General features: G+C 36.5%; 1 protein-coding gene across 2 annotated transcripts in view; it reads left to right on the top strand.

Moving 5' to 3' along the window:
• Positions 1-27,741, top strand: part of LOC111057128 (tetratricopeptide repeat protein 17) — a 69,230-nt gene that overhangs the window by 40,568 nt on the left and 921 nt on the right. Inside the window, exons 8-16 of one of the 2 annotated variants that reach the window (XM_039424837.1) lie at positions 369-520; positions 3,407-3,703; positions 5,177-5,225; positions 7,918-7,958; positions 11,684-11,750; positions 14,923-14,986; positions 17,678-17,858; positions 21,295-21,452; positions 23,499-23,604. In XM_039424837.1, coding sequence (XP_039280771.1) covers positions 369-520; positions 3,407-3,703; positions 5,177-5,225; positions 7,918-7,958; positions 11,684-11,750; positions 14,923-14,986; positions 17,678-17,858; positions 21,295-21,452; positions 23,499-23,604 — 1,115 coding nt within the window. The remainder of the gene's footprint in view (positions 1-368; positions 521-3,406; positions 3,704-5,176; positions 5,226-7,917; positions 7,959-11,683; positions 11,751-14,922; positions 14,987-17,677; positions 17,859-21,294; positions 21,453-23,498; positions 23,605-27,741) is intronic. The other variant, XM_039424838.1, reaches the window with a different exon arrangement.

The following is a 27,741-nucleotide window of genomic DNA, read 5'->3' as shown; positions in this document are numbered from 1 at the left end:
TATTTATTAATTTTTGTGAAAACAACAACAGGTCAATGTAACTTACTGAGCGCGAGGTCTACTGTTCACAGAACTACTAGTATGATAATGGAAAGAACTGTCTTATAAGTACGGGATAGGAAATTCACGAATGACTGACTCATCATCACGACTGAACTACTGGACTGATTAACTTGAAACTTTGCATATAGATTCTCAATTTACCGAAGATGGTTATAGAAATGTTTTAAATTCTTCATGATTTCAGTGGGTCAAGTTTTTAATTAGATCCACTGGTTACCTGCTAGTGTTCAATAATTATGTGTTGAGATATGATGATTAATCGTGGAAATGGGAAATTAATGGAAAAAATGGAAATTAATTTTCAGGAATGAAGTGTTCGCCGTCTCTGCATGAAAGCGACGGCGACCAATCGATTCTGACATGTGACTCGAGAGCGGACATCGGCCGACTCTCCAATAATTTGGTCATTGACATCAATCTCTCCTTACAAATGCTGTTGAAGAACGTCGAAACTCAGGTGTTTATTTATTTATCTCTATTCATACATGGATACATACAATATTCAATTCAATTCAATTTGTTTATTCCAATACAGAAACAATGTACAATATAGAACAGAATAATAATTATGGAATAATTATTTCCCCGCATGGACTGTTGATCCGTGCGCGGGGAAGAGTACACAATCTATACAGGTAATACAAGTGCAAAAAAAACAGTCAATAATTTTTATTGATTCAAGCTTAACCTATAAATAAAAAAATAAAAAAAATATGTTAAATCCTGTCATGTATAAAATACAAACTGTATGAATGATGATTCACACAGCACAATTACCCGACTCAGAATACTTCATCTTCTGGTGAGCTATCTGAACTGACGATTCAACAACATTAAATAGAAAGTACAATATAAAAGCAGAATATAAGTAATTAAAATAAATAAGAGAAACTCAGGTGAGGCATGAAGGGCTTGAAACACAAAATTACAAACTAGTGAGGTTTGTGGTTGAGCATGTGCCAACTGCTTCGTGTCACCTATATGGCGACTCCAGCAGCGCCGAGGCGGCCACCCGGCCGATTGAGCGGATCCAAAAACCTACTCTCTTTTTGTAGGCGGCAGCACCAAGTTCTTCTGCATCTATGATTGTTTGTGGGAGGTTTCTATAAATCAAATGGACAAGTAGAAAGGGATTACTGTTCAGTGACGTTAAGGTTGATCTGGGAATGCCCTAGTATATAATATCATATTTTAATTATGATTTGTGATTGTGAATAAAAAATAAATGAATGAATGAATATCATTCTCAACTATGAATGATTGGGAAAGGTACAATAGGCTTGAAACTCAAAACTGTTCCTTTCTCAAATTTAGATTGCCTTTAGGTGATTGCCTTTTCACTCAGTAGATTGTATGTGAGGTCCAAATCCCAACCGATGACTGTAGCCGTGCTGTATTAACGGCTGCAGTCCATTGCTGTATATATTGCTGTAGTCAGAACTGCGTTCTGTAAATTATTGAACGCATTTCATAGGTTAATAAAAAATAAGGAATAGTAGTAGCACGCCTTTTTTGCGATGACAAACATTGGTGTTAGTCCAGGCGCTGGCTTACATTGAGCATACATGAGAGAGGCAGAGAATTTGACTTCGGATTATTGTTAGGGGGTCTTTAGTGTATATGAAACTCGATGTCGTCACGTCCCAGGGTGGTCGACAGCTTGGGGGAGGGGGTAAGTTGTAAAAAACGCGCGCTTATAAAATCGCCTGTCCTGCAGTTAATATTCATAGTACAGCTTTTAATTTCTTCTCAATATTATGTACACATAACTGGCTTTCAATGTGATCCTCTTTATTTTTACGATAAACCGCATAGTTTTTCCGTAAAAAAATAAAATATCTCGAAAAATGTATTTTTTTATTATGGACTTTTTGTTACTTCTCGAATATTTAATTTAGCCGACTTAGAGGAAAAGGTTCACAATAAACGTTGTAGGCCATTTCTTCCTGAATCCAATGATATATATAGTTTGGGGGTTACGATCATAGATGCGGTGATGGGAGGGGGATAAGTAGCACTGTTACTCTGCGGCGCGGTCCTCCCCCATGATTAATGCACGTAGTGGCCTGTCTATCACATCGCTCCTACTAGTCTACGCATTCAAATTATGTTTTTCAGGAACGCTATCTTATGTATTTTCGGTCGCTGAACACGATTTTTCAACTCTCAAGCCTCAATAATTGATAATTCTCATCATAATATACAAATTATGGTCAAAATTACAAACTTCATCTCATTCTGCAAGGAAACTAAGAAATGACAGTTTGAAATAAACGAAACTGTGGCTTCAAGAGATATGTTTATGTTTTATTGTTTTTATTTCAAATTAATTTATTGTGATGCGCTGCAGGCTTAATTATATTATTAATCACACACTTTAATCGGCCACCCTTGACTCAGCCTCTTGACCCACATTTGCAAAAATGTGGATTGCAAAAAAGGCAATATCTGTCATCACAGACTATTGAAGGACACTGTAACAGTGAACATAGATAGAATGCCTTTAACTACTACCAAATCTTATGACAAGAGTAAAAAACAATGCATATTCAAACCACTTTGTTAGTGAAACCCTCCAATAAGGAACACATTGACTTGAGAGAGGCTGATGAATACAAAAAATTCAATATATTAAATCAATGGACAGTGAAACAGTGGGAATGGGTGGAATACCTTCCTCTACTACTAAATATTATGACAATAGTATTCAAATTCTTTTCCATCATTATGATTTGTAATTTTTCAGTGGTTTATTGTATGTTGAAAGCCTCTCGCTGAGGACGAACTTGCATGATGAACATGTGTATGTGCATGATAAACATTCATGACATGCATGTTCTACCGTTAGTTGCTAGCCTTAAAGTGAAATTTTGAACTGAACAATTCGTATAGCAAATCAAGAAAACAAATAAATGTTTATCATGTCTGTTCTACCGTTAGTGGCCAGCCTCAAAGTAGGCGAACACAGATCGTAATCGGACGGACGGCACTCATCGGACGGATCGGACGATTAGATTCGATGCATTGTTTTCAATTGGAATGTGCCGTCCGTCCGATACATTGTTTCCAATTGAAAACAATGCATCGAATCTAATCGTCCGATCCGTCCGATGCGTGCCGTCCGTCCGATGACGGTCCGTGTGCGCCTACCTTTAAAGTCAAATTTTGAGCTGAACAATTCATATAACAAATCAAGAAAACAAATAAATGTTTATCATGTCTGTTCTACCGTTAGTGGCCAGCCTTAAAGTCAAATTTTGAACTGAACAATTCATTATAACAGATCAAGAAAACAAATAAATTTCGAATTTAGAAATAGTATTAATAATCATGTTTATTTCAGGCGCATATGATCAACGAGTACATCCCTAAGCAGTTGAAGGAGGCTGGTATGGGTCTACTCAATGTCCTTCCACCGATTTCGACAGACACAACGTCGCCGGACAAGGAACCCGAAAATTTGGAAGTTTTCATCGATGAAATGGATCCAGAAGAACCGCTCGAAATGTTGGAAAGCACTCATGACGCTAGTGGCGCTTCTCTCGATGAGGAGATTGAAGAAATAAACACCAAGCTGGGGAATGATCCTGGGAAAATCATAAATAGGGACTATGATTCTATTGTGGAAGGTTTCAATCAGGTGATATTCAATATTTATTTACTCACTATTCAGCGCTACTGGAACACAATACAAATTAAAAAAGCTGGTGTGGGACACTCACACAACTTTCCTTGCTCATTGATCTATAAGCCTCATTCTTAAACGAAGATAATTTCGGGGAATAACATTATGCCGATTGGCGGCTAAATAATTAAAACTATGATTATACTATTGTTATTGTTTTCAGAGTACATTTTCCTTTGTTTGAATTATGAAATTTGAGGATTTTTTAAAAGTTGTCAAAACAGCTGTTCTACAAATAAAATATCGACAAGAGTGTTCTTTTGAATGAACTGCTCTACCTACCTACCTCACGCACGAGAAGGAGGTTACAAAGTAAATTTCTCAGGGATGGGGTGGACCCCCTGTTAGTTTCTCATGGAGGAGACTCATGCCAGTTAATAGAGCTGATAAATAACTATACAGGGTATGAATTTGAAAAAAATCGGTCAAGTCATTTTTGAGAAAATCGTGATAGAAATTTAACAAAATTCATACGGAGCTCCTGCAATTTTCCCAGAAATGAGACTCATGTTAGTATATAGGGCTTATAAATAGCTATCGAGGGTATAAATTTGAAGAAAATCGTTAGAGCCGTTTTCGAGAAAACCGTGAAAAATATGGTTTTTTAGCCATTATCCGCCATTTTCTCCGCCATTTTGAATTGAATTTCTTATTGTCAGATCCTCATGGTATAAGGACCTTAAGTTTGAAATTTCAAGTCAATCGGTTAATTAGGAATGGAGTTATCGTGTTCACAGACACAAACACACCCACACACACACAGACCAACACCCAAAAATCATGTTTTTGGACTCAGGGGAGCTTGAAATGTTTGTATGTTTGACAAGAACTTGAGAGAGAATTGATCAATCAGCTTCAAATTTTGAACACGAATTATTTGAACCTTTTAACAGGTCAAGCTCGTTTGACAACAAAATTGACTCGCTCCTTCTTCCTTTTTCAGGATATAAAAATAACATTGAAAGTGCATGAGTAAAAAATGTTGTTTGTTTTTATTATTTAGTCAACTGGAATTAATTGCATGCTTTTTCTGTCATTTTTCCATTCATTTAAAAAAAAGCTGATGCTATTTGAGAGATATCACACAGACTGTTAGACAGGCAGACTTTATGCGCCGACACATGATTTCAGCTGAATTATTATTTCATCTGTTCTCTCTACTATTTTGCATGTAAATTATTTTTGCATTATTGGTGTTGTACTTTGGAAGTTGAATAAATGAATACAGTGTTTTCTTTTACTGAAGAATCTGGAAAGGATGCTATTGAAACCGGCTGATACAATATAAATTATTCGTTCATTCGCTAGCTCCATCCTCATAGTTTGGTATTCTTTGTTTGCTGAAATATTAGATATTTCTTTATCATTATTTTCCAATATTCTTTCTGGTAATAAGTATCAATATATATTTTCTCTACCTTTCTGCAGTTCTCCAGTATAATGAGTCAGGAGTTCCAATCCACATATTTAAACTCTGGTGAGTGTATAGATATTGATTTATTCTCTTATTCTCTTATAAAATAATTCTGTGCATTGTACAGAGTGGTGCAGAGGAAACGCATGTTTTTCGAATCGCTAATACTCGGCGACGGGAGGTGATATTGCCCTGGAACGAATGTTAGGCAGACGGCCCATACTAATCCATTTCAGTTGCTATGAGCGTTGGAACGTACAACATCGTGTGCTCGCTGTCGAGAAGTTTTTTAGAAACAATGAATCTGTTGTCACAGTGCAACGCTTTTCCGTCAATATTTTAGAGTTAGTCGTCGAGGTGCAATGCCCGATTGAAATACTTTACTCCGATGGTTTGCAGCGTTTAGGAGTACTAGTTCTGTGTCGAAAAGGAAACCACCTAGTCTTCCCCGTTCAGTTCTTACTCCGGAAAATGTAGACCGAGTCAGAACAGCAGTTGTTTTAGACGAACTAGTCTTAGACGATCGACTCGACGACATGGTCTCTGGACTAGACGACACTGACCTGGTCTACATTTTCAGGAGTACGAACTGAACTACTACCTCCGTGAACAAAGCCATAGTGCATGACAGGTGGTTGATGGTGACGTCAGCACAGGTAGGGCTCCTACACCAATAAAAACAGTAGCTGATATAGATAAGCTAAAAATCAACGGATTTTTAGTGGTGTAGGAGCCCTACCTGTAGCGACTGAACGGGGAAGACCAGGTTGTTTATTTTTCATCACTGAACTAATACTCCTAAACGCTGCAACCCATCGGAGTACAGTATTTCAATCGGGCATTACACCTCGACGCTCTACTCAAAAATATTGACGGAAAAGCGTTTCAATGTGACTACAGATTCATTGTTTCTGAAAAACTGCTCGACAGCGAACACACGATGTTGTACGTTCCAACGCTCATAGCAACTGAAATGGCATAGTATGGGCCGTCTGCCAACATTCCAGGGCAATACTCGCTCCCGTGGCCGAGTACTAGCGATTCGAAAAACATGCGTTTCCTCTGCATCACTCTGTATGTATTTCTATCAACAACAGTTATTCAGAAATTGATGGATGTAATTGGTTCTTCATACATTATTTTGTAAGAGGACACAACAGAACTATAGTAATACTGGTATCTTGAATTTGACTATTGACTCTATTTCTAGCTTTATATTGATTAGTTCTCTAAAAGACCATTGTACTTGTGGAAAACAGATACATCCACATGAAGGGAGAAATAGTATCTTAAGTCACAAGGACGGGAAGGGCCCTTTTGCAGGCGAGAATGATGTTTCTAGTCGAGGTGTTAGCTGAGACTAGAATTTCATTCGAACACTGCAAAAGACATTCTCGTCCAAGTAACTTACACTATTTTTTGTCATAATAATCTAGAAAAGAATAATTGAGAAACAGAAAACATTACCTGCTTGTGCTGACATTACTGCATGCATTCTATAAACATAACCTAGTTTACAAGTTTCAAATCAGGAATTTCTTTATTGTAGTTGACAAAACTTCAACCTGGAGCGCTAAAAAGCGGTTTTCGTACCAGCCTTGCTGATCCAAATTCGGAACTAGGGAACATACTCGACAGTAAAGAAAACATATGATTTTATTACAGTACAGTGACAGTATGCTGTAATGAGAATCATATGTTTATTTGTTCTACAATCAGCTGTTGAACGGCTTGATTTCATGGATGTAAAACAGCTGAAATTGAATGACTATGACAAAAAATAATTTTTAAGAAGTTGTACTTTGAGGACAAAAAATGACAAAAATAGAATTGGATTTCTCACTGATGTGATTGTCAAAGTGAATGTGTGCCTAAAGATTTTTATTGTGAATACAGTCTTAAATAACTGGATAAGCACTCTAAACTGTCATCTCAGTTACAACGGTGTCAATCAATTATTTAAACTGGTTATGTTCATCACTGACCTGTATTTTTTTGTATACTAATAGTTGCACAATCCCTTCTATTGCTTCTCCATTAATTTTTCAATTTTATTGTTTTTGAATTCAGTCCATTAAAGATAGCTCTAACTCTCAGCAACATGTAATCTACGAAGTCAACTTGAGCAACATAACATGTTAGTGTAATTTACGACAAACCTAACTTTTCTTCATCATTCACCATTTTCAAGTTTGACAATCCTTTCTACAGTATGTCTTAAGGTGCGTACAGATATACGCGCCGCGAACATGAGTAATTCACTTTTAATCAGCTGATGTCAAGCTTTTTATATAATATATATATAAATATATGATACATATATAGATATATAGATACATATTATGTATCTTACCGTTTCTGTAAAAATACAGATATAATCAGCTGATTAAAAGTGAATTGCTCATGTTCGCGGCGCTTAAATCTGTACGCACCTTTATAAATATGTTTCTGCTCTTTGCTGATTGATTTTGAAGGACCAAATTACTTCTATGTATAGTATTTTTCGTCAATATCCTGTCTGGGGTAACTCTTGATGATGATGAACATGGGATTCATTTCCTTGAAACCGAACTGATTCGAATTCAGTTCATTACTTTTATAGTTCATTTTATGATCACAGCTGTACTAGTGGAAAGTTGTGTGAATATTTTTGGCTTCAAAATTTTCTGAATTAACTTAATTTATTCAAAGTGCGGTGATATTAAGTGCAATATTTGACTATAATTTGGTATTTTATTCAAAACTTGTTTCACAGAGTATGCCTGCTCGAATAAAGATGCAACGGATTGGGAAAAGGTGAGGACTATGATAAAATTTCTGTCAAAATAGGAGAATAATTTAGGAATTTGTTTGGGAAAGAAATAACATTATTTTTAGATATCTTAGCCGGATAAGAATTGAAAATTTTTGTTTCTATAATCCATTACAGTTATAAATGATTGGCTTCTACTTATAAAGAAAAGTAGTAACTTAATTAAGTAATGTTCAGACCAAAATCTGCTGCTCTGCAGAGTCTGTGGATGGATGGATTAAAAAAGATCTGTCGCAGGCTTAAACAATGCGGGTGTTCATACCGACATCTGTGTATCTGCTAGCCGACTTTCCAAGAAAACTCTGCTCGCATGCGGATGTTTTCAAATCGCTCTGGGAGCGATTTTCTTCAGGCATTCGATAAAGATCTCTCATCTTTATCGTTCACTCTCAATTAAGCTCATTCATCCATGGTTCTGGATTGATTGGTGACTTTCAATCGGGGTTCCGTAGTGGTCATAGCACCACCTCTGCACTCCTGAGAGTCACTGACGACATTCGTAGGGCTATGGATGGTAGAGAGCTAACAGTTCTAGTCCTAATAGATTTTAGTAAGGCATTCGATAGCATTTTCCATCCCACTTTACTCTATAAACTCAGAAACTTAGGTTTTTCCAACTCCACTGTGGCATGGGTGAGGTCCTATCTTCAGAGTCGGTGTCAGTGTGTGAGAGTCGGGGATGCCTCTTCACGGTGGCGTGAAGTGAACAGAGGAGCTCCTCAGGGTTCGGTATTGGGTCCTCTGCTGTTCAGCATCTACATAAATGACGTGACAAGCACTCTACTCACAACCAGACATCACCTGTATGCCGACGACTTGCAAGTATACCGGCACTGCAAGAAAAATGACTTTGACGTCACAGTTGATGAAGTCAACGCTGACTTGACTCGTTTGGTACGATGGACTGAGAATAATGGACTGAAAATTAACGAGACTAAATCAAAATCAATAGTCATAGGTTATTCAAGACTTTTAAACACACTTGACATAACTAACGGACCATTTATAAAATTAAATAACATACAATTGCAATACAGTTCTGATGTGAAAAATCTAGGACTTACAATGACAATGACTCTTGACTGGACCAGCCACGTGACTCAGACTTGTAACAGGGTCATTGGGGGGATTATGACATTGAAGAGGATCTCTGACTTCATTCCCTTTTCAACGAAGGTTATGTTGGTCAAGACTCTGATCTTCCCGATCTTCAACTACTGTGACATTGTGACTCTTGACATGACAGTTCAACTTCTGCAGAGGATGCAGCGTGCACATAATTACTGTGTTCGCTTTATCTTTAACCTGAGACGTGACGACCATTAACTGAATACTTTAACAGACTTGAACTTATGAAGCTGCGTGAGAGTAGATCACATCATGCTTTGTGCTTCCTCTATAAGATATTGAAAACTAAAACCCCTAAGTATCTGGCAGTAGAGTACCGTTACTTGGGTGACTTTGGTCGTGGAGGAACGCGGCATGGATCCCATCTGCTGGCTGTCCCAACACATAGGACTGTTATGTACAACAAGTCGTTCCTAGTGACAGCCTGTAGTTTGTGGAATTCTCTGCCTGCTGAGCTAAGGCTTGTTGAGGGACATCATCGGTTCGGTGCGGCTGTCTTGCGGTGGATCAGAGGTGGTGGACTCGGCTGGAATGTTCACTGAATCTTAACGTGAGTGTTGGTGTGTGTGTTTGTGTATGTGTGTGTGTGTGTGTGTGTGTGTCCTTTCTTCCTTCTTTAATTTATTCCTCTCTTTCTTCTTTTCTACTTCTATCGAAATGATCTATGGATTTTGAACTAACGTTTCTTCCGTTCTCACTTTTCAGTTTTCTCTTTTTCCTTATTGTATTCTTTTCACTGATTCAAATTAGAAAGAAATTTTGTTTTTTTTTTCTTTCTTTCATTCGCTATTTGGAAATTTTATTATTTTGTAAATTGTTTTATTTTATCTTATAATCTTTGTTGTACAGTGTTTTAGTTTTACTTAGAATTGTATTGGAGGGTTAAGTGTAAGAGAGGGCCGGCTGCGCCCTAACTTCGCCCTCCTAGGTTTTTAATAAAGGCAGCTAATCAATCAATCATCAAAAACCTAAATCACGTAAAAATGGAGTTAGGAGAATTCTAATTCCAGATTCGGATTCAGCGCCTTGAAATAGTTGAATAGTTTGGCTCGCGTTTGCTCAAAAAAATGTATGTAATAATTAAAAAAATTTTGGAATCAAGAGTGCAACTGAGAACAGAGCGAAAATAGCTCAGATATCGTTCAGATATTGCTCTTTTGCTTTGCAGAGTAAGAAAGCTTGGTCTTGAACATACCTTTTATTCTATTTATTATGATCAAATTATTATAATAGTTTACTAAACATTAGTATAATATTGTTTTCAATCCTTATAAATTCCAGTTATAAATGATTGACTTCTGCCATAGAGAAACAATAGCATAAGTAGATATCCCATGTTATAGGGCGTTTATGTCGCAACTTTTACTGTTATCTCAAGTTGATAGTCCACGTAGTTCTTTCCCGTGAAGCTTTATGACGCTGGTAGTCTCTCATATTGTGCCGTTCATACACTCTTACCCGGTCAAAACAGTAAAAATCGACAGTAATCGGCTTGAGATAACAGTAAAAGTTGCGACATAAACGCCCTATACCATGGGATATCTACTCCAGCTATTGTTTCTCTATGCTTCTGCTTATAAATATATCGAAATTAATGAAATAATAATTATTCATATCTGAAAAATCCAAAAGTGAATTCAAGACACGACAGGCGCAAGACAGACGCACAGCAGTACGCTTTGGTCGCACTGACCAAGCGCGAGACCGGCTTGACGTTGCGGCCAGGCTTCCATCAGCTGTTATGGAACAACGTGCACTGCCTAAGGCCAGTCTGCGACCAGGACTGTTGTTTTAATTTCCTTGCCCTATTACCATAGGTAAGGAAAGTATTCCGAAAAGCTTTCCGAAAAAAATTAAGGTACCCCAATTTCTAAATTTCTATACGTTTCAAGGTCCCCTGAGTCCAAAAAAGTGGTTTTTTGGATTCAGGTGGTTTGTGTTTGTGTGTGTGTGTATCTCATCTCCCAATTAACGGAATAACTTGAAATTTGGTACTTAAGGTCCTTACAATATAAGGATCCGACACGAACAATTTCGATCAAATGCAATTCAAGATGGCGGTTAAAAATGGAGAAATGTTATCAAAAACAGTGTTTATCCCGATTTTCTCAAAAACGGCTCCAACGATTTTGATTAAAGTTATACCTAAAATAGCCACCGATAAGCTCTATCAACTGCCACAAGTCCCATATCTGTAAAAATTTCAGGAGCTCCGCCCCATCTATGCAAAGTTAGCTCCGCCCCATCTATGCAAAGTTAGCTCCGCCCCATCTATGCAAAGTTTAGTTACAAAAACTGTGTTGGTCTTGGTCGAGGTTGTGGTCGTGGTCGTGCTGTTCCAGACCAGCACTGGTCCACTCGTCTTGGCCGTGCTAGTGCGCGTTTTTATCTGGATATTTGTTGTGATTTGTAAATAGGAGTGTAAAAATGTGGAAGTGACACATAACCTAGCCACATTTGTGCTGTTGTATAAATTAGAATTGGAACCGTTTTGGGCGTAAGCCTGTGGTATTTCTTCTGAAAGTTGTGTAATTCGGAATGATTGAATAAATATTTGAATGTAATCTTATTATTGTTTCAGTCTTTAAGGGCTCTTGAACTTGGTGAAGATGGAAGTTGGCTTGAATCGACAACTCCGCAACTTCTTAGTAAGTTTGATTCAATAATTATTATCTATTATACTTCCCTTTTCCTGGTTATTATTTGATATTTTTTACTGTAAATTGTGTTTAACACAACAGCGAAACTTCCTTATTCAAAGTGATCGCCATTTAGTCAGCTGTCGTAGTAGAGAAAATTTGGTCTCGTTAGAGAGGCCAGACCATAAGTTTTCTTCCCGACATGTTCAGTCGCCATCATGCATTGGAACAATGAGAAGCGTGCATTTGCCGTTGAGAGTTATTTTTCGAGTGGATGTTCTGGGATCACAACCCAGCGCGCATTCCGAAGTAACTTTTTCGCCACACTGCTCAAAAAGCAGCTGTTTTCCAGTCCCTAAGATCTGAAAAACCTTGTTTGCAGACGACTCTCGCCTGACGTAAGAAACAGGTTTCTTTTCCGGCCTAGGCCGGAAAGAGTACCCTTTCCAGCCGCTAACATGGAACTAAGAAAGGTGATCAAAAAACAGCTGATCAAAAAACTTTTCATTATTCAATAATTAAAACATTATTTATAATAATATCATCTTATTGTCATTTGAAAGAATAAAAAAGTATAAACTCAACTTCCCAAATAATTGAACATAATCTTTTAGGTTATTTAGACAAATCAGAATGAAAAATAAAAATACTTGGACAATTTCTTGATATTCAGATTACCTCTCTGAACTTGACTTCAATTGAGGGAACACTTTCTAGGACGCCTCATCTCAATTGGGAGCGATGTGGAGTAGCCAGCCCGATCTCCCGATTTGAGCCCTTGTGATTTTTCTGTATGGGGGTTTTTGAAATGTCTTGTTTATGTGAACCTTTCAAGGACCCTACAAGATTTGAAAACCAATATCAGGGAAGAAATTGCTAAAATTACGAGTGTAATGCTGGCAGGAGTCGTGACAAACGCCAGAATTCGGTTAGGTTAGGTAGGTTAGGTTAGGTTAGGTTAGGTTCGGTAGGTTATTCTCCATACTTGATGTATGGAGAATGGGGGACGTCACCTACCTGATTTGATATTCAAAACTAATTGAAACAAATCTTTATATTATGTGTCTACATTAAATAAAATAAATACAAACTTTCTGATCCATACAAAGAGTTTATTCACATTTAAAAAAAATGAAGTTTCGCTGCCGTAGCCTGTATAATGTGAAAAGTGAATTTAACCTTTTTCAAACAACCTAATGTGCAAGATAAATTACTTTTAACATGAAGAGGAGAAACCCAATTCTCCCTCCACAGTTTGTAGCATAGTCACAGACGGACATCCTGCGCACAATTGGATGCGCCGTGTCATTTCGCTTCAGGTTCTTGTGATGAACACATCTCCGTAACATACACAAACATATCACTTTGGAACATTGCCAGTGGAGGGGAGCGAAGCGTTACAAAGCTCTCTCACACAGACAAAAAAGAAGGACAATGCTGCTAGGTAGTGGGAGAGATTAGTGGAGGATAGAGCATCGGACCTCTCCGTCTTTGAGAAAGAGCCGTGTTAAAAGAAATTTATCTCGCACTTTAATCATCTAAATTAGGAAAAGAAATAGTTATTGATTCACCATTGTTATTCTATCCCTGTAATTTCAATTTTACTTAATATTATTATTAAGTATTTGTATTGTGCTACTTGAATAGTAGGCCTAGTTATAATAATAGTCATGGGCTCACATTTTCTTCTAACCATGTCATTTCAATGGTACTTAAAGTATTTTAATAGAGCTACTTGAATGTTTAATTATAGGAAATCACTAATAAGGGTACTAGTGATATTCCATAATTAATTGTATTAATATATTATAAATATAAATGAATGTGTTTTAGTGAATAATCTATTCCTGATGTTTAATTCAAGGTGCGCCAGAGAAACTTACTTAAGCTATTTGAAAAAAAATCCCGCGCGGTGAATTGGTCGTGTAGAGTGGCAGGAGGGGGCGCATCTGTAGGAGGAAATTCCCAAGTTTATCCTCCCTCAAGTAAGTAGCCATCATGCTTTGGTCTAGAGAGCAGCGGGCCTTCGCAGTTGAGAGCTTCTTTTCTAATAGTTGATCACTTGTTGTTGCTACGTAACGTGTCTTCCGCGCTCGATTTGAAATTCCTCCTCACAGACCCGTTCCTTGCCGTAATTCGATTCTGTCGTGGGTTAACTCATTTCGGGAGTGTGGAAGTGTCGCTAAACCCAGAAATGGACTTCAACGAATCATCACAACTCTAGAAAATATAGAAAGAGTGAGGCAGTCAGTTGTGCGTTCTCCCCGGCGTTCGGCTCGCAAACACGCAGCTGCTATGGCAATTTCTGACTCCACTGTTCGACGAATTTTCCATGAAGACCTTCAATTTCATCCCTATAAATTGGCTGTTCAATAATTAACTGAACGCGATTTTGTTGCCCGTCAAAATGCATGTGATTGACAACCTGTCTGAAGACGCGGTCATTTTTTTCAGTGATGAGGCTCATGCAATTTTTTCTATCGGGTTGTTTGAAATCCCTGGTTTATGTCGATCGACCACGGACCATAGCACACCTCGCGACGCCGTTGCCAACATACCAATTGATATACTGCAACGAGTGGATACAAATTTCAAAAATCGACTTTATCAGTGTATGTGGAATGAGGGTGGCCATTGAACTGATGTAATTTACAAAAATACATGTACAAAAATTGGGATATTGTATTCTCTCTCATATAAAAAAAAGATTAAAACAATAACTTGAGTACTTTTGTTTTTATTGGCCTTTCAAATAAGTGAGCTTCTCTGGCGCATCTTGTATAATAAATAAGCGATAAGTTCTCTGTCAGGGAATATATTTAATATTCTCAATGCATCTGTATTTTCATCATAATATGGGAATTTTTTTCTAGATAACAGCCATTGGGCTGGTTGGCAGCAACTCTCCATGCCTCTCTGTCATCCGCCATCCTTTTGACGTCTCTGTAGTTGGCACATCTCACATCCATCTTCAATTAATTGTTCGGTGTGCTTCAGCCTTGGCCTTCCTCGCGTATTCCCTCCATTATTCTTTATGTTAGTTCCTCATGTCGAAGAATATGACCTACTAGTTGTGCTCTTCTCCTTTTTATTTCTTTCAGTAGACAACCTCTCTCTCGGACTCTTTGAAACACCTCTTCAATATGGGAATCATTCAACATGAATTTTTTGTTTGTTTTAGCATCCCTTGTGGCTGCATGGCTGCATCTGGGGCGTTTTTCCAACTTCACCCCATCTCGAATTGGGTAAGTGAAGAACCATTAAAGTGTACTCAAATTGTTTTCATTTTTGAAATTTTTAGCAAATTTGGATCATGAGTTCATCTACTGGGTATATTTTATAAATATTTTTTACTTATTTCTATATGGCAATTGTTTTAAGATCTAGTGTTGAATTAATTCAGACATGATTTAATATACAGGGCTATTATAAAATGACTTAGATTAGATTATATTTTTATCATGTCCTGAACATCCACAATAGTGGACAGAGGACTTTACAACTTTGAAAGCACATAAATATTTATTGAAATAACTACAGAATTGAGAAAGGTGTAATTTTGTTACAATACACTTCAAGTTTAAGGTGTGGGTGTCATTTTGCTTCGATGTGACAGCTGTTGGTAATGCAACATACTTCCCATTGATAATTGATTTCTTGCCACACTCGTACCAGCATATCAGGCGTAACTTGTGCAATCGCAGCGATATGAATGTGATCCGATTTCGGAGGTCATTCAGATTGTCTGGTAGAGGCGGAACATAAACATTATCCTCAATGAAACTCTACAGGGAGAAGACCATCGGTGTTAAATCCGGTGAGCGAGATGGCCATACAATTGGCCCTGCACAGCCAATCCAGCGAAGTTGAAAGCGAATGTCTAGAAATTCCCAAACTTCACCGTGGAAATGACCTGGTGCACCGTCATGCTGAAAGTAAAAGGGCACTTGTTCATCTTGCTCAGAATGACGGTGCACCACCTTATTTCCACGGTGAAGTTTGGGAATTTCTAGACATTCGCTTTCAACTTCGCTGAATTGGCTGTGCAGGGCCAATTGTATGACCACTTTGCTCACAGGATTTAACACCGATGGACTTATTCCTGTGGGGTTTCATTGAGGATAAGGTTTATGTTCCGCCTCTGCCAGACAATCTTGTAGAAATATCTGTTTGGTTGCGCTTTTATAGTTGGGCCTAATTGAACTTTAAATCACAAATTGAATACATTTGTTTTAATTGTATAAATTTGAATCAATCGATTAATAGCAATGAAAATAAGCATTTATATCCATCCTCGGTATATTCATAATCGTTATGAAAAATTGCAAGTTGATTAGTTCATAAGAGATAATGCGTCATGTACTCCTATCCCGTACATGTCTAAGCAAATTCTTTCCTTTATAATATTACTAGCATTTTACCCGGTCTTGCCCAGGGATTTATCTTATGTGTTAAAAATGAATGATCTGTGTTAGATGGATAAATAATTGAAAAAAAAATGTTATTAAATCCAAGTTCAATCGTAATGAAAACAACTTGCTTCAAAAAATAATTTATAATAATAAAAATTAGGACCAAAAAAATTTGGAAGATTCGGGTAGAGCCGAACCACGGCTACGCGCAAATTCTAAAAATGTCTTGTAACAAATTTGAAACCTCCATCGTATTATCCTTAAGCCGGGTTCAGACGCTCAAGTTTACCATCAGAGTTTTGCTCAAGCAAAAGACGGATCGTTTGGTTCAAGCAAAAGACGGATGTAAAATTGCGTCCACACGCATCCGTCTTATGTCGTCCGTTTTCCTATTTTTGTGCTCACATGTTCAGTTCGTCATCAACTATGGAAGAGCTAGTACTCTTGGCCACTTTTGTTTTGTGTGTAAAAAATATGAAGAAATGTAGAGTTCATCGTTCACGTTGGAGTAGGGACTGGTTGTTAAAAAGACACAAATTTTCTCAAGTTGCATTGCTTCGAGAATTGCAAGATGAATCTGAAAATATGTTTATAATTTTGTTTATATGTTCCTCATTTACGGTGAAACGCGGCTATAGATTTTCATGAAATTTGACAGGTATGTTATGTTTCTCTTTAAATTGCGCGTCGACGTATATACAAGGTTTTTTGAAATTTTGCATTTTAAGGATAATACAAAAGTAAAAGAAGTCTCTTTCGAACGCCAATATTACCGTAAAAATCAGACTATAGACATCATAAATCAGCTGTCGAGTGGATTATTACTTGCATGCAATTAATATCCCATTGTAATTTGGTAAACAATCAGCTGTCGTGTGGTCTATTAATTGCAATGAGGCATGCAATATTGATAACTCGATGTAGCTTATTATTTTTTCTCCCGAATTTTGTCTGCTTTCAACTCGGTAAGCTTTTAATGATATTAACATAGTTGTTTAAAACAAATTATGAGCATTCTAATGCTAATAATTATTTTTAATATTAATAATTATTGTCGATACAACTAAAATCATAATATCAACATCAAATTCTGAGAGTATCATGAGAATCAAGAAAGAAAAAAAGCGTTATATAAAATCGATAGAAAAACTTGCTTATTTTCAAGTACTCGCGAGGCATTTTATTAATTTGAGGGCGCTGAATCCGAATCTGAAGTCACAATTTCTCTATCTCCATTTTTACGCGATTTAGGTTTTGGTGGATAGGCAAAAGACGGACGGTTTGATGGAAAAAAATTCCCGGCAGATACATTTTAAGTTTGACGACTTAAGCTTGAAGACCCATCCGTTTTACCGTCTAGACGCAACGACTTACATGCTCCGACTTTTGCTTGAGCAAAAGACTGAAGCTAAACTTGATTGTCTGGACCGGGCTTTACTCTCATTTTGAACATACATTCTGAAAAATATCTAAAAGGTAAAAATCTAGAAGGAATTATGAATGATATGTTGTGATTGTATGTAGAGCGGTGCCGGTATGTCGGAGTGTGACGTCAGTGCCTCAGCTGACTGTGAATCTGCTACTGAAGACAGCCGGAGGGGCGCTGACTCCTGAGCCACGTCTCAAGTCGCTGCTCTTCTCACTGTTCAACGGCAGAACGTCGAGTATCTCCGACTTGGCTGCTCATCTCGCATTTGCATTGCAGGTAAAAATCACATTTTGAGGCCAACAGTGGTTCAAGGATTCATCAGACACTGCCCATTCATTGATTTGCTCATCAGTTTTTAATTCAATTCAATTCATTTTTACCCACACATACAAGTTTGATACAGAGATTAACAAAACGAATACATGCAAACAACAACAACAACTATACACATTAAAACAAAATAAAAAGAAAATGGTGCAAAATATAATAACTAATCAAGACGAGAGCACAATCACAGGTCGAGAGCAATTATTCATCAATACCATAGAGGAAAGATAGAACAAGAAGATATCCCATGGAATAGGGAGTTTGTGTTCCAATTTTCATTGTTAACTCAAGCCGATAGTCCTATAGTGAGGTCCACGTTATAATGGCATTGTTTGATAAGCAATCGTATTGCTATCATTGTCTATAATTCAACAAAGCGGATAGCGCTATCTCTTTCTCGCTTTGCTCTGTTGCCAGATCGTCTTTTAACAATATGGAATTAATAATTAATCAACATTTAATTCATATTAGTTATGAAATTATTGAAAAATATCATTTCTTGCTTAATATTTATTTAGCGTATGGCAGTTACACAACAAATATATAGCTCATGAGTCTCAAATGCCTAGATATACACTGTATATTTCCAAATTCTTTGAGATGTTGTGTTGTTTTCGGTCAGGAGAACATAAGTTTGTCTGGCCGCCATCATTTGCTAGTCCATTTAGTGTTACCCAATGTGCACCATAGAGGCGAACTAGTGTTACACATAGTTGATAAAACTATGCTTAATAAAATATAATTGATTATTTTAAACGAGAATGAATAGTTAATATTACATGAATAAACCAAACCTGTATCAGCTACCGTTTAAAGAAGGCATTGACAAAACCGAGGATCGGCCACGTTGTTCTCCTATCTTTCTCCACTGGCATTATAACGTGGACCTCACTATAGTTTTTTTTTTGTGAAGATATATGACGCTGGTAGTTTCTCTTACTGTGCTGTTCTTACATCTCACTCGGCCAAAACAGTAATAATAGTCGACTTGAGTTAACAAATCGGGTTGGAATTTGGGACATAAACTACCTATACCACGGAATATCCTCTTTTGCTATTTTTCTCTATGTCAATATAATTACAAATCATTTAGATATGACAGGTCGAGAGCAACAGGCCTAGCCCATAACTGCTCCACTCCCAAATTTTATAAATAGTAAAATATCCAAAAGATATGTCCCAAGTCCCATGGAGCACCATCGAGTGGCTTCTCTATTCTCTTCTCTTAGAGGAATCTCTAAGGCTGGCCACTAACGGTAGGACATGCCTGATGAACATGTGTGTACACACATTGTGCATACATTGTTGTGTCATCACAGCGAAAGACGAGCTGACGGTAACACCAGAAGTTCGGCGACTTGCTTTGTGGAGTAGAGAAGTTCCTGTACCAATCATGGAGCTCAGAGAGGATTAAATTTAATCGGCTTAGTTCCCATTCGATTTTTTAGTTTGAATACATTGTAGGCTACTCCTTTTTCCCTATCTTTTACCGCAATTAGAATTCAATAAAAATAATTTGAAGAAATAAATTATAGCCCAGACACAGATAGCAAAGGCTTCAGTTCTGTGAGTTTAATGAAATCTGTGAGTTTAGTTACGATTCTGATTAGTTCTTGTGATTAGTTCTTATTATTTTTTGCAATGCAACTCGAGCGTGCTTGGCAAAGACAGTTCCTAGAAACAGTTTACAAATTCTGCCTTCGGTGACATTAATTCAATTCAGTTCCATTGAAAGCAGTTACCCATTTGATTGAAAGAAGACTCTTTCAATAATACTGTTAGAAAAGCCTAATAATTCTGTTACTGAACGAATACAGTTCGTTTAGTAATACTCTCAGTTGATTCGATAGTAAATTATGATAACAGTTTTGTTAGAATGGATTGAAGTAGTGGTGAATCAATTATTAGTCAGTAATACTGTTATTCAACTAATAAGATTCGTTCAATAATACTGTTTCTTATTTGATTTGATAGTACAGTCCTGGTCCTGTATCTTTGCCTATCGGCGGAGCGCCACTACCCGTTCAAAAACATCCTACATTTTTGAAAATGTATCTTTTCATAAGCAACAGTTGCTCTTTTGTATCTTGTCGAAAGCAATGTGTTGCATTCGAAAAGATACACAAGGAGCTTTAAGGTATCTTTCCATAAGCAACACATGCTCTTTTGTATCTTGTCAAAAGCAAAGTGTTGCATCCGAAAAGATACACAAGGAGTTTTAATGTATCTTCCATAACCAACAGATACTCTTTGTGTATCTTCTCGAAAGCAAAGTGTAACATCTGTAAAGATTCACAAGGAGCTTTAATGTATCTTTCCTTTAGCGACAGATGCTCTTTTTTACATTCTCAAAAGCAACGTTTTGCAACTGAAAAAATACACAAGGAGCTTTAATGTATCTTTCCATTAGCGACAGATGCTCTTTTTCATATTCTCGAAAGCAACGTGTTGCATCCGAAAAGATACACAAGGAGCTTTAATGTATCTTTCCATAAGCAACAGATACTCTTTGTGTATCTTCTCGAAAGCAAAGTGTTGCATCTGTAAAGATTCACAAGGAGCTTTAATGTATCTTTCCATAAGCAACACATGCTCTTTTGTATCTTGTCAAAAGCAAAGTGATGCATCCGAAAAGATACACAAGTAGTTTTAATGTATCTTCCATAAGCAACAGATACTCTTTGTGTATCTTCTCGAAAGCAAAGTGCTGCATCTGTAAAGATTCACAAGGAGCTTTAATGTATCTTTCCATTAGCGACAGATGCTCTTTTTTATATTCTCAAAAGCAACGTGTTGCAACTGAAAAAATACACAAGGAGCTTTAATATATCTTTCCATAAGCAACACAACATGCTCTTTTGTATCTTGTCAAAAGCAAAGTGATGCATCCGAAAAGATACACAAGGAGCTTTAATGTATCTTTCCATAAGCAACACATGCTCTTTTGTATCTTGTCAAAAGCAACGTGTTGCATCCGAAAAGATACACAAGGAGCTTTAATGTATCTTTCCATAAGCAACACATGCTCTTTTGTATCTTGTCAAAAGCAACGTGTTGCATCCGAAAAGATACACAAGGAGTTATTTGGAGTCTTGGCCTTTTAGGACAACACAGCCTATCAGCTGACATTTGTTTAACATGCGCTTTCCATTGTTGGTGATACGTTGCAACTCTTATCATTCAGTAGAATCTCTGTGTTTAGAGAGCATCCTCCATCTAGGGTTTCTGAAGCCTGATGTTTTTTCAAAGCCGTGAATATTACCCCCCGAACCATACCTTACCTAAATGCCGTTTCAAAGTCACAGTTGTCTCTGTGCGCGTACTGTTTCTTGAACTATTGATTGATTGAATTATTGATTGATTGATGGGAGAATGATGTTGTCAGGAGATGCCGCCGTGGACAATTGCGTGGATAGCGGCGCTGTACTGGCGACTGGTGGGCAATGCCGACCAAACCGTGGCCTGTCTGCAAATGGCGATCGGTTCGGCGCCACCCAACAGCCGGGATGCCCCCCTCCACAACACCGGTATACTGCTTTTCAGGTAAGCTCATGCTTTAGGGTGCTAGAAACATGGTCAAATTCCAATACATATATTTTTCAAATTTCATGTAGAATCTATCGTATTATCTCACTAGCAGATAACCCGTGCTCCGCGAGGGTCAAATTAAAATCTTGACCTACTGAAATATTGAAGAATTTTTAATTGACCTACTACCATCGTCGGTAAATTGAAAACTTATAGGCAAAATTTCATGTTAAGGCTGTGCAAAGGCTAAAAATAAACTTTCTACTCGTGATATTTTTCAAAGTTTTTCGATTTGTATATCATCAAGCTATAAAAATGTAAAAGTTTTCTCAGGTAAACATTTTTTTCGATCGTTACTTTTTGAGATATGAGCGCCTGAAATTTGAATTATTGGGACAGAACATTTCAAATTCGGTAAGAGATAAATCCATGAGATTTAGAGGATAGATTCTTCATGGTATTTTTGATCTAGTAAAACAAAAATTTTCTGAAAATATCAATTTTTAAGATAGTTATTTAATTCACTAAAAATAACCAAAAATGACTTTTAGTTGAGTTATTTTTGGTAAATTTAATAAATTTTTATAAATTTATGATTTCAGAAAATTTTTATTTTACTAGATTAACAATACCATGAAGAATCCATCCTCTAAATCTCATGGATTTATCTCTTACCGAATTTGAAATGTTCTGTCCCAAAAATTCAAACTTCAGGCGCTCATATCTCGAAAAGTAATGATCAGAAAAAAATTTTCCCTGAGAAACCTTTTTCATTTTGATAGCTTGATGATATACAAATCGAAAAACTTTGAAAACTATCACGAGAAGAAAGTTTATTTTCAGCCTTTGCACAGCCTTTATCAGTTAAGTGAAGATGCGTCATTCGTGAATTTTCTCATCCCGTACGTGTATAAGCCAGTTATTTCCTTTATTATATTTTAGATTGCATTCATACAATCTAAATAGTGTCATGATAAAATCAAAGAATAAATCAATAATCAATTAAGAAATTCTTGGTTGAGTACGGGCTCACTGAAATTAAATGGTGGTGGAGCGGCGAAGGTAGCTTCAAGCTTGAGAGAGCTGCATTCAATGAATATAATTCGCACTATCTATTTAAATACATACATTACAGTTTTGATGATGTACTCTTATAGTCAAAGATGTAGAATATTAGTCAATAGATTAACCCACAAGATCTATTTCGGACTATATGTTGCCTTATTTTTTCTCTCTCTGTCATTTCATTTCATTTTTATTTCACCACCTACATCACAAGGATGAGGGGCACGTCAAGGAAGCGAATGAAAGTCGCTTCTTTTGAATTACACTCTTCACTGGAAATTCCTTCAGTGGATTGTCTAAAAAGTATTTTTTAGAGCTTGCTTAAATGGTTTAGGCTCTTTTATACTTTTTATATCGTGTGGCAGGCAATTATGAAAGCGGAAACCCTGTGTATGTGGCTGTCTCTGTGTTTTCAACAGTCTACTGTATGGGAGGTCGAAATCGTTTTTTCCTCTTGTATTGTGTTCATGTATATTGTGTCTACATGGCCTAACCGTTACATACTTTTTTATATATAGAATTGTCTTGTAGATATAGAGGGATACTACTGTAAAGACTCTGTCCCTCCTGAAATAAGGCCTGCAGTGAGCGTCATATGGCAAACAGTTCATAATCCTTATTGATTTCTTTTGTAATATCAGTATTTGTTCTATGTATGTGTGCGGTGCGCTTCCCCAGGCTATTATGCCAAAACTGATGTGTGAAGCGAATAATGAATGATAGGCCATCATTGCAGTGCTTTTATCTGCTATACTCCTTATTCTTCTTATCCCATAGAGTGATGTGGATAATTTGCTACACAGTGATTCAAATATTTTGTTATTTTGATGATGTACTCTTAATGTATCAATCAATAAAGAATAAAAGCAACATTTCTTTGAATAGTTTATATGTTAGATAAATATCGATCTACTAACGATATTGTTCAATATTAACAAGCTTAATATTGTTTATTAGGTCAAATATTTTAGTAAATATTTTTTATTTTGTTTGAAGGTTGGGTTATGAGAAGGAAGCTCTGATGCTTGGGTCTCTGGCATTACAAGAGGCGCCACATTCTTTTTGGGCGCATTACTCTCTATTTACCTTTTACAATGCTATGGTAAGTCATTTTATAATATACTGTATTACTTCAACCGCACGAAAATAGTCTGATGGAAATTCGAACGGCTGAATGCCTTCTCAGCCCCCCGCACCCATATACGTTGCCAATTCGTCAGGTAAATATCAATTTTAATATCATATTATTATATTAATTTTTATTATAATAGGTTAATATTATAAAAATATCAATTCATTCTTCTAGGGCCGTTTGCACAGTGACAGCTTAAACTGAATTCAATCAGCTGTAGGCTTAAACTTGGAATGAATCACATTATAACAAATTATACTTGATATAGATTTAATCCAGCTTAAGATGAAATTTAGTTTAAACTGGCACTTTGCAAACGGCCCTAAAAGTTTTAAAATTGAAAGAGTACTATCATAGAAAAACGATAGCATAAGTAGATATCCCATGGTATAGGGCGTTTATGTAACTTTTACTGTTAACCTAAGCCGATAGTTCACGTAGTTCTTTCCTATGCGGCTGTGTGACGCTGGTAGTCTCTCAAATTGTGCCGTTCATACACTATCGCCCCAACAAAACAGTGAAAATTGACAATAGTCGACAGTAATCGGCTTGAGATAACAGTAAAAGTTGTGACATAAATTCCCTATACCATGGGATATCTAGCCTACTTACGCTATTGTTTCTCTATGGTACTATGAAATGGTCTCCCCACCATTGAAAGCCATACGCTAATAATAATAATTTTATGAAATAATTTTTATTAATAATTTAATTCGCATTTATAATCAGCTGTGGACAACGTTGGTAACTTTCATTTGACATCGTTGCACTCATTTGTTTCAATTTCGATAGGACTATTTTCGTGCGGTTGACTATAGTACCGGAAACCTGTGTATGTATACGAATATTATTATTCTCACCCACTGTATAATGTTACTATAGTCAACCGCACGAAAAAAGTCTGATGGAAATTGGAACTGACGAGTGCATCGTTTCTAAATAAGAGTTGATCAATGTTGTCCACAGCTGATGATGAATGAGAATTTATCAATATTTGTAAAATAGACCTGACGAATTGGCAACGTCTATGGTTGCTGGTGGGGGGGGGGGAGTGAGGGGACCTCATATATTCCAATATTTCCATCGGACTATTTTCGTGCGGTGACGGAAACCTGTGTTTGCGTACGAATATGATGATTATTTTTTGTTCGAGGCGAAGTCAAGGTAGAAATTATCAAGAGTACGATTTTTTTTTTCTTAATATGTAAGAAATATTAATTATTGAAAAGCTGGACATACAGCATTATACTATGGAGAAAAGATTAAACTTATTCTATAACTACTTATTCTATAACCTACATCTGAGCTTCAGTCATCAATCTGAGATCTGAGGCTGAATTGAAAGGAATAAATTGCCTCACAATGGGTGCAAATATAGTGGAGCAGTGAAGGCAGCTTTGAGAGTATTCAATTTAATGCATTCATTCATTCATGGGACGCATTCTGGTGGCGAATAGTGGAACTGTATGTTTCAATCCACTTCAATAACAGGGTGATTAAAAAGACTTTGAAACTTTGAAAGCACATAAATATTTATTGAAATTACTTACAGAATTGAGAAAGGTGTCATTTTGTTACAAAACACTTCAAGTTTAAGGTGTGGGTGTTGTTTTGGTTGGATGACAGCCATTGGTAATGCAACATACATCCCACCGATAATTGATTTCTTGCCACACTCGTACCAGCGTATCAGGCGTAACTTGTGAACTTGTGCAACCGCAGCGATCTGAATGTGATCCGATTTCGGAGGTCATTAAGATTGTCTGGTAGAGGCGGAACCCCACAGGAAGAAATCCATTGGTGTTAAATCCAGTGAGCGAGGTGGCCATGCAATTGGCCCTGCATGGTAAATCCAGCGAAGTTGGAAGCGAATTTCTAGAAAATCCCAAACTTCTCCGTGGAAATGAGGTGGTGCACCGTCATGCTGAAAGTAAAAGGGCACTTGTTCATCTTGTTCATCATGACGGTGCACCACCTCATTTCCACGGAGAAGTTTGGGATTTTCTAGACATTCGCTTTAAACTTCGCTGGATTTACCATACAGTGCCAATTACATGGCCACCTCGCTCACCGGATTTAACACCAACGGATTTCTTCCTGTGGGGTTTCATAAGGATTAGGTTTATGTTCCGCCTCTTCCAGACAATCTTAATGAATCGGATCACATTCGGATCTCTGCGGTTGCACAAGTTCACAAGTTACGCCTGATATGCTGGAAAGAGTGTGGCAAGAAATCAATTATCGGTTGGATGTATGTTACATTATGGTATGCGTAAACCTAATCGCAAATTATCTTTCTCACTCGAACATCTCCTTCCCGCATCCTAATCTCATTCTGACTCACACCATTCTTGTCTCTCTTTCACAATATATATTTTCTTCTCTTTGTTCTTCTCTCATCTCCTTGGTGGTTGTCACATCCAACCAAAATAACACCCACACCTTAAACTTGAAGTGTTTTGTAACAAAATTAAACCTTTCACAATTATGTAATTAATTTCAATAAATATTTATGTGATTTCAAAGTTGTAAAGTTCTTTTATAATCACTCGTTACTTGCGTTACTTTCAAAATTCTTAGGCCCGTTTGCAAAAAGCCTGTCAAATTCATCCATGATAAAATTACAAGAGGACCATTAAGAGTTTTTTTTGAAAAGAAGGCTTCTGTAATGGGTTCTCGTGGCATTTAATCAGGATTCAATTTTAAATTTATTCATTCATTTTACACACACGAGATACCTAGGAATCTAGTATTTATAGGAAGGATTAAAAGTTAACAGACTTTTGAGCAACCGGGTGTCAATCTTGAAGCTTCATTCGCCACTCCACCATGTTTGCACCCTATTAAATGATTAAGGCTGTGCAAAGGCTAAAAATAAAATGATCTAGTAAAACAAAAATTTTCTGAAAATATCAATTTTTAAGATAGTTATTCAAGTTACTAAAAATAACTTTTAGTTGAGTTATTTTTGGTAAATTGAATAACTTTTTCAAAAATTGATATCTTCAGAAAATGTTTGTTTTACTAGATCAACAATACCATGAAGAATCTATCCTCTAAATCTCATGGATTTATCTCTTACCGAATTTGAAATGTTCTGTCCCAAAAATTTAATCTTTAGGCGCTCATATCTCAAAGAGTAATGATCAGAAAAAATTTTTTTTCCTGAGAAAACGTTTTCATTTTGATAGCTTGATGATATACAAATCGAAAAACTTTGAAAAATATCACGAGTAGAAAGTTTATTTTTAGCCTTTGCACAGCCTTAAAAGGCAATTGGACGAAACGTCTTCGACTTGAAATTCTTTTAAACATATTATATTAAATAGCTTTTTATCCAGAAAAACATACTATAAATTATACGTGAATTTAATGTTTATATGTGAATATAATGTTTATGTGAATTTAATAATATAAATTCATTTACACATTTAACAGTGAATACTCTCCACAAAGACTTGAGTCTGTGAGTGGGGAGTGGAGAGTGAGTTCTTTCAAATTGATTGTGGTTATTTTTTTTCATGTTTTGTACTTATAACACTATTATAATTGTTATAAAAACTAATATATTGTTATAAATTGGTGGTTGTGCAGTTGTCAAATAATATCAGTTGAAATTTTATCAAAGCGTTTAAGACAGATCAGGAAAATTATAGTGTGTAACTGATATAATATTTTGCCAAACTTGAAAGATGACCAAATTCTATCTCATTTGGCAATGCCGCTTTTGCGCAAATAGCTAATGATTGACTATAGCTACTAATTTATATATTTGCAATCATCAAAAGTTTAGAATAGAATAGAAAAAGTCTTTATTCATCAGATGTATCTCTCGATGAGGAGATCGAAGAAATAAATACCAATCTGGAGAATGGTCCTGGGAAAATCATAAATAGGTAATACATTAGAACAGTGTCAATAAATTACAATATAAATATAAATAACTAGGCTAGCCTAGTATATATAGACAAAAACGTATCGTCAAAAATCAATGTTAAACTCTTGAAAAGAATACAGCGATAATTTGATCAGATATTCCTTTAAATTCTTTGTAAACATTCTTGGATCTTCTAATATTTGGAGACTGCTTGGTAACTTTACAAAACA

The sequence above is a fragment of the Nilaparvata lugens genome, chromosome 3, assembly GCF_014356525.2.
Source record: "Nilaparvata lugens isolate BPH chromosome 3, ASM1435652v1, whole genome shotgun sequence".
NCBI lineage: Eukaryota > Metazoa > Arthropoda > Insecta > Hemiptera > Delphacidae > Nilaparvata > Nilaparvata lugens.
The sequence above is the reverse complement of the archived record's forward strand: the minus strand, read 5'-3'. Positions and strand labels throughout refer to the sequence as shown.